Below are 12154 nucleotides of genomic sequence, written 5' to 3'. Positions count from 1 at the left end.
TGACTCTGCTTTCTTTCTCCCAGAATTCAGTTCTGTCTTCCCCGCCTACCTAAGTTCTGCCCTATCAATAGGCCATGGCAGTTTCTTTAATCATTAACCAATGAAAGCAGCACATACCATTTCTCCTTTTTCTATTTAAACAAAAAGGAAGGTTTTAACATAGTAAAATTACAAATAACAAAACAGTTATCAAGAAAGAATTGCAGTTACAGTATTTTATCTACTTTATCTTTTATCTTAACTAAAGAAAAGTATAACTACCTATCTATTCTTTAACTCCATCAAAGACTCCAGAAGGCTATAATATTACCTAAATAAACAGGTTTTACATGGATTTAGCTAGCACTTGTTGGAGCTCCAATTGTTGAGGGAAAGGCCTGCTTGTTTATCCTGGCTGCCTGGCTAACTTAGCCCTGAAATAATTACATAGAAATTATATTAATTAAATTATTCCTTGGCGCATTAGCTATAGTTTCTTTTTGGTTAATTCTTACACCTTAATATAACCCATGTCTATTCATCTGTGTATTGCCACCTGGCAGTGGCTTACTGGATAAAATTCCCAGTGTCTGTCTCCGGCGAATCCATGATGTCTCTCTGACTCTGCTTTCTTTCTCCCAGAATCCCATTCCATATTCCTCTCCTACCTAAGTGCTGCCCTAGCAACAGGCCAGAGCAGTTTCTTTATTCACTAACCAATGAAAGTAGTACATAGATAAAAGGACCTCCCATACCATGTTCTATTAATTTTTCTTCATTAAATTTGATACCTTATTTTTTATACTATAGACTATTGTTTTTGTTTGTTATAGGTTTTACTAATAATTTTCAGTACAGATCTTGGTTCTTCACAGAATCCATTGAACATAGCCATCAGTATTGCTATCCCACACAAAATTTAAGTTTTTATAATATGCTGCAATAGAGATTGATGAAATATTTTGGTAATTTAAACTAATTGTAATGATAAATATGACCTAGAGCCAATAATATTTTGCCAAATTTCGTGTTATAGAATGTAATAACTTAAAATTGAACATACTAGTTTAATGGGTCTAATTCTAATAAAATGGCACAAAAATAATTTAGTTAGTGGATAAAGGTATAGAGATTAACCATTTATCTATGTAACAATAAGAGAATACTTTATTTACAGGAGACAATTTCAAATTATTCTCAAGCTACAGAATCATTAAATAAACAAAACCATTGTATTATAAAGTTCAATACTTATGAAAATGTACAGAAACATATAGTAATGAATCCTCATTAGTGACGGAAACTCAGAAACAATGGTAGCAGGTGATGCAAGGTCCTATTTGATTATTTTTGGAGACTGCAGTAAAATTGCTCCTTTTACCTTTGTATGTAGGACAATAGAAAACTCTTTTCTGTGCCATGAATAATTTATATAGATTTTTTGTTTCACTTCCAAGTACAGCCATGGATATTAGAAGCAAGAGCCATTCTCTGTGTAGTCATCTGAGAGCTTAACTGCAGTTTTGAAATCAGAAAACAATACTTTATCATTTATATATTCATATGCATATGAGCATATGCAATTTTTCCTCTATCTTGTTGAAAGAATTAAATTGGTCAATAGGTGAAAAGCATACACGGTGACTTAGAATAAACAGTACTTGGCAAGGGAGCTTTATAAGGAAATGAAGACCCAATGACATTATAAATGGACACTTCACCCTGGACTGAACAATGCACAAAGTTGTAAAACCGTGACACGGTGAATGGTCATGCGCAATTGTAGGTAATGATAGAGGGGAATGACTTCTGTTATGCAAATTATTTGTACATATCTAACACAAAATTCAATCATTCCAAACCATAAAGATGCTGGATGTGGGAATCCCCTAACAAATGCACACACAGCCAATTTGACTACATTCTGGACAGCAAGAAACTTTTATCTAGCATCCAAAACAGCTGGTCATTTCCCAGTGCTGACTTTGTGTCAGATTACCAACTTGTTATGGTCAACATTCAACTGAAACTTAGGAGAGGCTTGCCAGGCAAGATGAACAGGAAAATCAATTGTAAACAACTATGAATCCAGCTGTACGGAGAGAGTATAAAAGAACTGCTCAAAAAAAAAAAAAAAAAAAAAAAGATGAGGGAAATCATTAAACAACCCTTTACAAATATAGAAAGCAAATGGGAGAACATCAAAAGAGCTATGCAGGAGGCTTCAAAGGAGATGATGGATCATTCAAAAAGGGCAACACCAGTAGAATGACCTACTGCAGATACAATCAACCTGGAGGGAGAAAGAAGGAAACGAAAGAACAAATGAAGAGACAATCCAGAGGCAGAAAAACACCACAACTATCTGTTCAGGGAAGTCAAAAGAAATGTGAAAAAGGATAGAGAGCTGTGTGTGTGTATATATATATATATATATATATATATATATATATATATATATTTGTATACATATAGAAGGTATATGCAAAGAGGTCAAAGTGGCTAAACTCCATAATAAAACACATCTTGTCAGACAGATAACTTTCAGATATGCTCCTCAGATTCCAGTGATTAAAGATGGACAAGGTCATCTATTAACAGAACTAGGGGAAATAAAACAAAGATAGAGACTACACTTTGACATCCTATACAATGACCCTAAAGCTGTCATGTAGATTACAATGAGAAAAACTTTGGCGGCCACTCGAACATCAGAGATGATGAGGAAATATTTAATATTCACAGGAGCAAAATAGAAGAAACTATTAAGAGAGCAAATAACAGAAAGAACCCAGGAGTGGACTGGATGACATCATGGTAGAGGAATTGGAGGTGGCTATAATAGGCTCACGGGCTGACACACTTTTCAGACTCTTCAGAGAGATATGGGAACATGAAGTGATTCCCACAGAATGGAAGCACCGAGTCATAATTCACATATACAAGAAGAAGGACAAGTTGGACTGCTCAAATTACAGGAGCATTAATTTGTCATGCACAGCAGCAAGAGCTTATCCTCCTCCATTTTCCTGCAAAGGATCAAGGGCAGAACAGAGAGGAAATCCTAGCAGAGACCCAAGGCACATTCAGCACTAATAAGAACACAATAGATCAGATCTTCACTTTGAGGAAACTGGCAGAAAGATATAAAGAATTTGGAAAAGACTTATATGTTGGTTACATTGACTTCAGGAAGGCATTCAATAGCATTTGGAGGAAAGGATTTTGGGAAACAATGAGGTTCTAAAGGTACCCAGATAAAATCATAAGAATACTAGTGCATTCATAAGGTATCAAAATATGACACATAAAATTCTATGTATGGAGTTCTATCTTCATACCTTTTAAAGGAATAAAGGATTATTATATAAGACAAACTATGAAAATCCTTTCTTACATGCAGTGTGATAGCTAATCTTTAGTGACTTATCATATAGTGATAGCCCCAACAGTCTGTCCCTGATGTCTGGAAAAAAGAGTGTGGACTGTGTTTAGAGGTTGGAAATGTTAATATGTGCCTAAGGGCATACATTTCAAGGGCAGGCCTCAGCATAAATTCTACTGTTCTCCCCTTTGGCCATATCATTGATTGATAACTATTCCATGACTGCAACTATACTGAGAATCTTGTTGAAACTAAAATCAAAACGTCATGAGTGTGTAGTTCAGTGGTACAAAATATTAATCGCTGATGTGCAATTTCTAGGTCATTTTCATTCTATGTAATTCTCTATCAAAGAGGCATAGGAAGCACAGTTATTTTCAACTAATATAGATTTTTGAAAAGAGATACACTATGACAGAAATGACTCGAACCTGCATGACATAAAAAATAATACCATAATAACACCACCAGAGACAAGGATAAGAAGACACATTCTGATACATACATGCTGTATATATTCATGTGTAGACCCCTTAATCTATATTTCCATTTTCATTTGTGGTACAGAAATGACAGCGTTGAAATAATGTTTGATATAATTGTTGTTGTTTCAAATCATCTAGGAGATTATATAATTAAAAGGGTTGAGAGAGAGAGATAGCTAACTGTGAATGGCATGGGCTTTTGATACTTCAGAGCCTGATCCCAGTTGAACACCTCCTGCAACAAGGCTACACCTCATAGGTTTTGTATTCAAATACATGAGCCTGCGGGGACCATTCTCAAGTCAAACCACCATACAGGGCCACTGGGGTCAAGCCTTGAAGTTTTGAAGCTAATCCCACTTTCTGTTTGTGCTCTGCTTCCTGCCTACAGATAGAATGTGACCTCTTACTTTTTTGCCATGCTTACTCTTATCCCAGTAGAAGTAGCTGTGTCCTTTCAAACTGTGAACCCGTTTAAACCCTCCCATAACTACTTCTTCTCAGCCATTGTTCATAGCCATGAGAAATGTAACACACAACCAGAAAAGATGGAGAAACTGAATCTTACGATAATATATCTTTAAATACATATTTGTTTGCTTCCAGATTTAAATTAAGTTCTGTGGAAGGTTGTGCTGAGAATGCTTGCGATTTCCTAGAGGTGAAAGAGGAAAAGAAAAGGCCTCCCAAAGCTGATAAGGAAGCTCATGTCATGGCTAACAGACTTCGAAAAGTTAAAAAATCTTTGGAGAAACAACAAAAGATAGGGTAAGTATTTCACTAAGCAAATTGCCACATTAGTGTTTGTAGAACCCAAACGTCCTAGTAGGAACATGCATTGAAGCTGTTCTAATTCCTGCTTGGATTGTTTCTGTTTTTAAATTTCAGAGGGATAATTGTTTGAAGATAGGTGACTTGTATCACATATTCCTTACTTGCATAGAACAGTTTAATTTATGTTTGTTTAAAGCGCGTCTAGATTCTACCAGTCTGTGTGTATTATAGAACTTGATATGATCTTCCCACATTGTCCATGCAACTCTGCCTCGACTCATGGCTCCTTACCACCGTGTGAGCCACAGAGTGAGTTTTAGATTGGATTAAAACTCCATTTTTACCCTTGGAATGTCATTGCTTTCAGTGTGTAGATAAACGTGTCCTGTCTTGGTGTCCTCCACTTTCAGTAACTATGTTGTTTGGAAACTCCTATCCTCCTTATGATCACAGAGGTCTTTATGAACTTAAGACTCTCCAAGTTCACTACTCTCCAACTCAGCTTACCTGGGCTGAATAAACTTTTAAATCGGTTAAAATTCCCCATGTTTGGTATTCTTTTTCCTGCCGTCTATCTGATGGGGTCTAACTTTTGCTGTTGACTATTCAACAATTTTGGCTTATGTTTTTACTATTTTACATGTGTTTCCTGCCACTTCCCTTTTAGGATATTATGGTTCTGTTTACTTTCTTTATTCTTATATCTCTTTCTTTCCATAGGCAAAACTATCTGCCTCTTCAGTACTTCTCTGTTATTGTTCGCATCATCTGTTCTCATGAATTTGTTATCTCTTCTTTGAATTTCATTCCTGAACTTGAACTTATACTTTTTGATATTCTATTTTCTTTATTAGGAGATAGATTATTCTATATTTTTAAAATATAGACACTGACCATTGGGAAACAATGGAGGAGAATGCTACAGAAAAAAATGTCACATTCATAATAGCTTCATCTTGAGGGATCATAGGCTCCAGGGGCTGATGAGCAAATACACTGGGGGAGAGGACTGAGTTATGATAGTATAAATGCATGAAGCAGTACTTCTGAGATTCCTGTAGAGACTGGCTGCAAATACTGATTTCTTGTAATAATTATTCTTATAAAGAGATGGAAAATACCAAAAGCCTTCCAGAAGATTGGATCAAAGCATCATGAGTGAAGCTGAACGTGATTACCTCCTGAGGAGTCTGGAGAAGAATCTGGAGATTCCTCAGGACTGCACGTATGCTGATCGGAAAGCAATAGATGATGAGGTCAGCACCCAGAAGTTACCAGTGCTCCCAGAGTGTAGGCTTCTTCCATGTTGGCGGTGTTGGCCATACTGCAGGCAATTGCTACCACGAGGGAAGTCTCTATGAACTAGAGATGTAGCAGTCAAGAACTTTTGCTGCATACAATATTCAAGGGCCTTCGAATTTACCCTTAGGATAGGATTAGAATTTGTAGACTGATTTTGTCTCGACAAATCACCTAAGTGTCTGATTTTGCATGGTATCTTCTATAAAAGTCTGTATAAAGTCAGAATTTTAACCCATGCAGACTAATATATTTAAATTTTGACAGCATTTTTTAAAATTATCTATATTATCTATAAATTTAAATTTAAAATTATCTAAATTTATCTATATTACAGCTAAAAAAATTCACCAAAGTCATTGGGATATTTATAATTGGTTTAACCCATCATCTTTAAACTATTATTGTTTATAGACAACATATATAACAATGCAACCAATTTCAATACAAGCAATATCATCACCCACACACCACTCACACACATTCACATATGCATTTGCCTATTTTCATTGTGTCATAAATTTTATTTTACAGCTTCATAATCTGTCTAGTATGTACATCATTATTTTAATTGATCCTAGACATTCTGTCTTATAGATAACTGTACAATCAAAAATAGCTAGGAAATATCCTTTTATGTTTCGAGACTTAAACTTGTCTCTTCTCTCCAAGTGCTGATATACTTTTATATATTATAACACTGGGCACAACTGGATTTCCTCCTTGCTGCTTAGAGACCCTTAGGTAATCACTCTGTATTCTCCAGGACCCTTGAATGCACCCGTCTTTTGCAATCACTTTGTCATGTACACCGATTTTACATTTGTATCTTAACTACACAAATAAGATATTTCTGAACATAGGAAGACGAGGGCACTTGCATTCTACCATGTAGTGATATGTATTACACATCCAACTGAACACAATGTGGATAAGGAATTTCTTGACCTTATAGTATAAAAGTTTTGCTTTACTTTGTGGGGAGAACTTTAGAAAAGTTTTCACCGTCGCTTGATCTTGTTCCAGTAGGAGTGCACCACAGTCTTGTATTTCCCTTGAAGTTATCTACTATGCTGGTAGAGTTTTCTGTTCCAGATCTGAAATGAGAATGCCAAGAATTGAGAAAAATTTTCTTGTAGTAACTGTTTGTTGTCATAAAACGTTCTTTTGTTGTTGTTATTGATCATGATGATGGTTGATGATATGTAGGTGTAGACCAAAGGCCAAACAGTGGTATCATTTGGCCAAATTATTATGTAATAAACGTATATTATTTTCATTGAACACATTTGAATGAGCATTAGATAAGTAATACTTTAAATCTCTTATTTTGCAGTCATTGCAGATGGTGTTTAGTCGGGTGAACAACCAAAGAAAAGGTGACACACTGAAGCAATTGGCAAGAAGGGGCATTGGCTTTCATCACAGCTCTATGAGTGCCAAAGAAAAGCAGTTAGTGGAAATTCTTTTTAGGAAAGGATTCATTAGGGTGGGTCAATTTTTATTTGTAAAATTTGAAAATGTAAATAGATGAAGCAGAATGTTCATGAAATGAAGAAATATAGCCACCCTTTACTCCCCCCCCCCCATATACCTATGTTTTTTGGGCTGTAGACTTTGTTTACTGGCTGTGGTACCTTTGCATATGCTCTATGTCATTTAACTGGAGAAGGAGGTTTGACTGGTGCCACTCACTACATACATTTGCCCACAAAAACAAAGCATCTCTATGTTGACCTTAGTGCATAACTTACTCTTATGTTTTTATATGTAGGGTTTGTTGATGTGGCTTTGCTACAAACATTCTCTATAAGAATTTAGAGAGTATTTGTATTTTAGTTTGGTGAAGATCTTTTTCTAATGTGGCAGCTGAAATCATAGCACAGATATCTGTTCCTTGGGGCTTCAACTTATCTCAACAGAACTTGTAAATATGTTGTACTGAATATCATTTCTACCTTTACTGATGAGGGCCAGGAAGAACATTGTCATAAATGACTTTCAGGGCACATTCTTACTGTGTTTTCTTTAGTACATCCTGGTTGGCCTCATTGCAATAATCCAGGCAAGAATACAGAGAACCCTTAGATTGTTGCCGAGTAAATATGAATCTTGAGCAATATTTAAAAACTGACTCTGACTACTAAAAGTTATCAACCTTACATGTTGTAAGGCATAGGTAAAAAGAAAGAGTGGAAAAATAAAGAGAAAGAAAAAATGGAAAGAGATATGGTTAAAATAGTATCTGATGAAGCCATTACTGTAGCTATTCTATATCAGTTGAGTTATTCTCACTTTATTAGTACTAAGACATTGCTGTCAGATACTATTTTAACCATATCTCTTTCGCTTTTCTCTAATTGTAAAGCTCCTATACTCTCAATGTTTGTGTTTGTTAAAAAGATTTGAATAAAAATAATTTAATATTATTTAGTAAGTAGCATTTTTCATTTTGACAGTGGCATAAGCCTCAGTTACAAAACAATTAGAAAACATTACTTACCATCCTAAAACATCTTCACAAATCAGAAGCACAAGCAGCATTGATCTAAAGAGTCAGTGAAGAGGGACCTTTCTTCAGGCTGCCACATAAAAAATAATACAAAGACATATTAGTAATTATGAAAGCTCGGCCTACAGATTAGGGTTATACCAAGTAGCTCTGATAACAAATCAACCCATTTATATTAGTCTATGTTCTGTCGCATGATGCTGTTACCTTGCTTCCATCTTGCACCTCCTGTTTTCTCTTCTTATCTGGCTGGCAACTTCTCCTTTCTTTTTTGCAGCATCTTTGTCCCTAGAAGTCCTGTCTAATTAGTTTTTGGCCACTTAGCTCTTTATTAAACCAATCTGAAGGCGCCTTGGCAAAGACACATCTTCTGAGAGTACAAAAATACAATTCCACAACAAGACAGGACAAGTCAAGACATACTAACTACATCAGAAAAAAAAAATGACTAGAAGATTATGTAAATAAACTTTACATTCTGTTTATGATTAGTGATTATGCAAATTCATGACAGAAATATAAAATGTACTTTGTTCTTATGTAATTTCTCAATGAACTTTAGTAAATCAAATAGTTACCAGGAAGTAGGCTTGTAAAAATTTTACTGCCCTCTCAGAGAAATTCCTATCCTAATATTTTACTTATGATATTTAATGTAATACTTATTCCATGTCAGATATGTTACTTGGTTCTTGAGATACAACAGTGAATGATTCTTAGACTTTAGTATTTTAATAGTATACAAAATAACAGTGATATTGAAGGACATTAAGGGAATAAAGCAAAGGACAGAGAGATAGATGGTGATGAAAGAATATAATTATTTTAGATATGACCTCTAAGTTCCTCTGTGACATCTGTACTACACAATTAAGATTAAAGTATATATTCCTTGTAAAGAAATAGGTATAACAGATTCCTTTAGAGAATGTGCTATCTATGTTTGCAAAGTAAGAAGAAACATTACGTGTCTTGACCCCTTAGTTTGTCCACTGCTGCTTTATTGGGATTTAAATACAGTTTTTAGCGATTTCATGGAAATACTTCTATTCAACCAAAGTGTGAGTGTGTGAAATCACTGTTTTATTCCATTTTAGGTGGTGACAGCTACAGGAACACTCGCTTTAGGAGTCAACATGCCTTGTAAATCTGTGGTTTTTGCTCAAAACTCAATCTATCTGGATGCTTTAAATTTCAGACAGGTAAATAAATACACATTAACTTAAAGTAATGTATTCATACTATGTAGCCATGAAATAGCAAACGAAAATTACTTTAACTACTAATTTAGTAAATGCTCCAGCTCATGGCAGAACACTGTAGGTGTCTGTCTGGTATTGAGTAAGCATAGGACTATGAGAGTATTTGACCACTGCTAATCATGCGTATGGTCTTTGATAAGGCATTCAAAGTCCTCTCTTGTCTGCAGAATCTGGGTGGTCATTACTTCATGTCATGCACACAGGCTAAATAAAGCAATTTACAAAAAGAGTCCATATCACAGATTACTGGATAATAATAAAAGGAAATATTTACTTTCTAATTTACTGAGCAACTGAGCATGGGTTTCTATTCTGGAGCCATTTTTAATACTTTTCTTGACTCTAGATACACAGTCTGTTTCCAAACCAATGTCTGCGCTCTCCTGTGGTGTTATTTGGCTGTTTTCCCACAATCTGTGCACGCAGTATTGCCATGCTCTGCCCAGCTCCAGAGACTGACCTAACTGACCTAACAAGCTAGTGAGAAAAGCACAGATGCACAGACACACAGAAAAGCTGGGAGCATGTGGATTTGACTCCCAGTGGAGAAACTATAATACTCGGAAACTCAGTGTGTTTCTTATACAAAGTGGAACATAAGCGTGGGGTTATTGCATACAGTTGAACAAGGAGACAAGTTGGCTAATCTTAGGGGCAGTCTCTGCAGGGAAGAAGTCTTTAGGCAAAAATATCTGGGAGGAGAAAGCTGCAATGGACAATTTCTGCATACACTTTATTACCATCGAAATGTGCATCCGAAGAATGATTTTTAATCCCTGTGGGGGAAAAGGGGGCATTTTGACATTCCCATGGGTCTGAGGCACTGGGTCCTTGACAAACCCATCCCTATGTCAATGATATTTGTCAGTGATATACATTCATATAGAACTTCATTCATTTCACCCAGGGTTTCCTCAGTTCCCCAAACAGTTGCCTTTCACCACAAAGTCTTGATCTTGTATATTAAAACATTTTCCTTGCTTTTGATTCTCCTTGTTTATTATGTTCTGCAGACAGCAGAGTTTATCTTTATAGAGTTACCTTCTCAGTAATGTTTGGTCAATATTTCTGCTGGCAGCATCAAATGTAGCTATATCCAGTAAAATTCAAATCATATTGAACGTGTATAATTAATATTAACAATACATTATCATATAGTGTCATAAGTTATATAATATACTATGTAATGTTATATTCATAATATATATAATCATAGAATATTTTATCTCATAAGTCATTGTCAGGAAATGGCAATTATATATTATACAACACATACTATATTCATAGCATTAGCTATATGATTTTATAAATAGATCTAGTTCTATACAACATTATACAAATACTTAGTATGATTAATGATACATGGGAATGACAGATACATTATTTTAAATAGCTTTACTTCAGATATGATGAACTTTTTAGATTTCAAATAGAAGGTTGTTCATTTTAGTTAACCCCTAGGCACAGTATACGTGCCCCAAAACAATATAAAAGGCTTAGTTCTTTACATTCTTTTAGGAAAAACACTCAGATGGTTCTCACAGCATGATTCTGCTCTGTTTCCAGATGGCTGGTCGGGCTGGAAGACGAGGACAAGACCTGTTGGGTGATGTTTACTTTTTTGATATTCCACTGCCCAAGATAGAAAAACTCATAAAATCCAAAGTGCCTGAGCTGAGAGGCCAATTTCCTCTCAGTATCTCACTCATTCTGAGACTCATGCTGCTGGCCTCCAAGGCAGATGACCCAGAGGACGGCAAGGCAAAGGTACTGTGTCTCCCAGCTTGGGCCTCTACCAAGCTGGCTGGCCTGTGCTCTACTGTGCTGTTATCAGGCTTAGGATGCTTCTCCATGTTCTCTAGAGAGGGGTGGAAAACGCTAAGGAAAACAATGATAAGTTGTGCTTGTTTTTATTGTTAGACAGAATTTGTGACTGGGTGGTTACTAAAGTGTTCCCATGATCACTGTCTTCTAGCATAATAGACAGTATTGTCTTGTACTGAGAGTGCCAGCTATCATCTGTTTATACCATTCAGAAACAAAAAGAATTTATTTTATTTATTTATTTTTTTTGGTTTTTTGAGACAGGGTTTCTCTCTGGTTTTGGAGCCTGTCCTGGAACTAGCTCTTGTAGACCAGGCTGGGCCACCACCGCCCGGCAAGAATTTATTTTTATAAATGTAAAGTAACAGTTTACTTTTGATAAGACAAAGTGTAAATTAATTATAAATGTTTAGAAAATGTAGAAAGTTGGAAAACAAACAAACCCAAACCAAAAAAAAATACTCATGCCTAGTTCTACCAAAATGATCACATATTATTATTATTATTATTATTATTATTATTATTATTATTATTATTATTTGAATTTTCAAGACAGGGTTTCTCTGTAGTTTTTGGTGCCTGTGCTGGAACTAGCTCTTGTAGACCAGGCTGGCCTCGAACTCACAGACATCTG

At 35.5% G+C, this 12154-nt stretch overlaps 1 protein-coding gene across 1 annotated transcript in view; it reads left to right on the top strand.

Annotated features, from left to right (window-relative positions):
- LOC130863002 (probable ATP-dependent RNA helicase DDX60) overlaps positions 1–12154 on the top strand; it is a 76579-nt gene that overhangs the window by 44087 nt on the left and 20338 nt on the right. The window contains exons 25-29 of the mRNA XM_057752865.1: positions 4456–4617; positions 5732–5879; positions 7259–7411; positions 9532–9636; positions 11263–11463. Coding sequence (XP_057608848.1) covers positions 4456–4617; positions 5732–5879; positions 7259–7411; positions 9532–9636; positions 11263–11463 — 769 coding nt within the window. The remainder of the gene's footprint in view (positions 1–4455; positions 4618–5731; positions 5880–7258; positions 7412–9531; positions 9637–11262; positions 11464–12154) is intronic.

The sequence above is a fragment of the Chionomys nivalis genome, chromosome 20, assembly GCF_950005125.1.
Source record: "Chionomys nivalis chromosome 20, mChiNiv1.1, whole genome shotgun sequence".
Taxonomy (NCBI): Eukaryota; Metazoa; Chordata; class Mammalia; order Rodentia; family Cricetidae; genus Chionomys; species Chionomys nivalis.
This window is presented reverse-complemented; position numbering and strand designations above follow the sequence as displayed.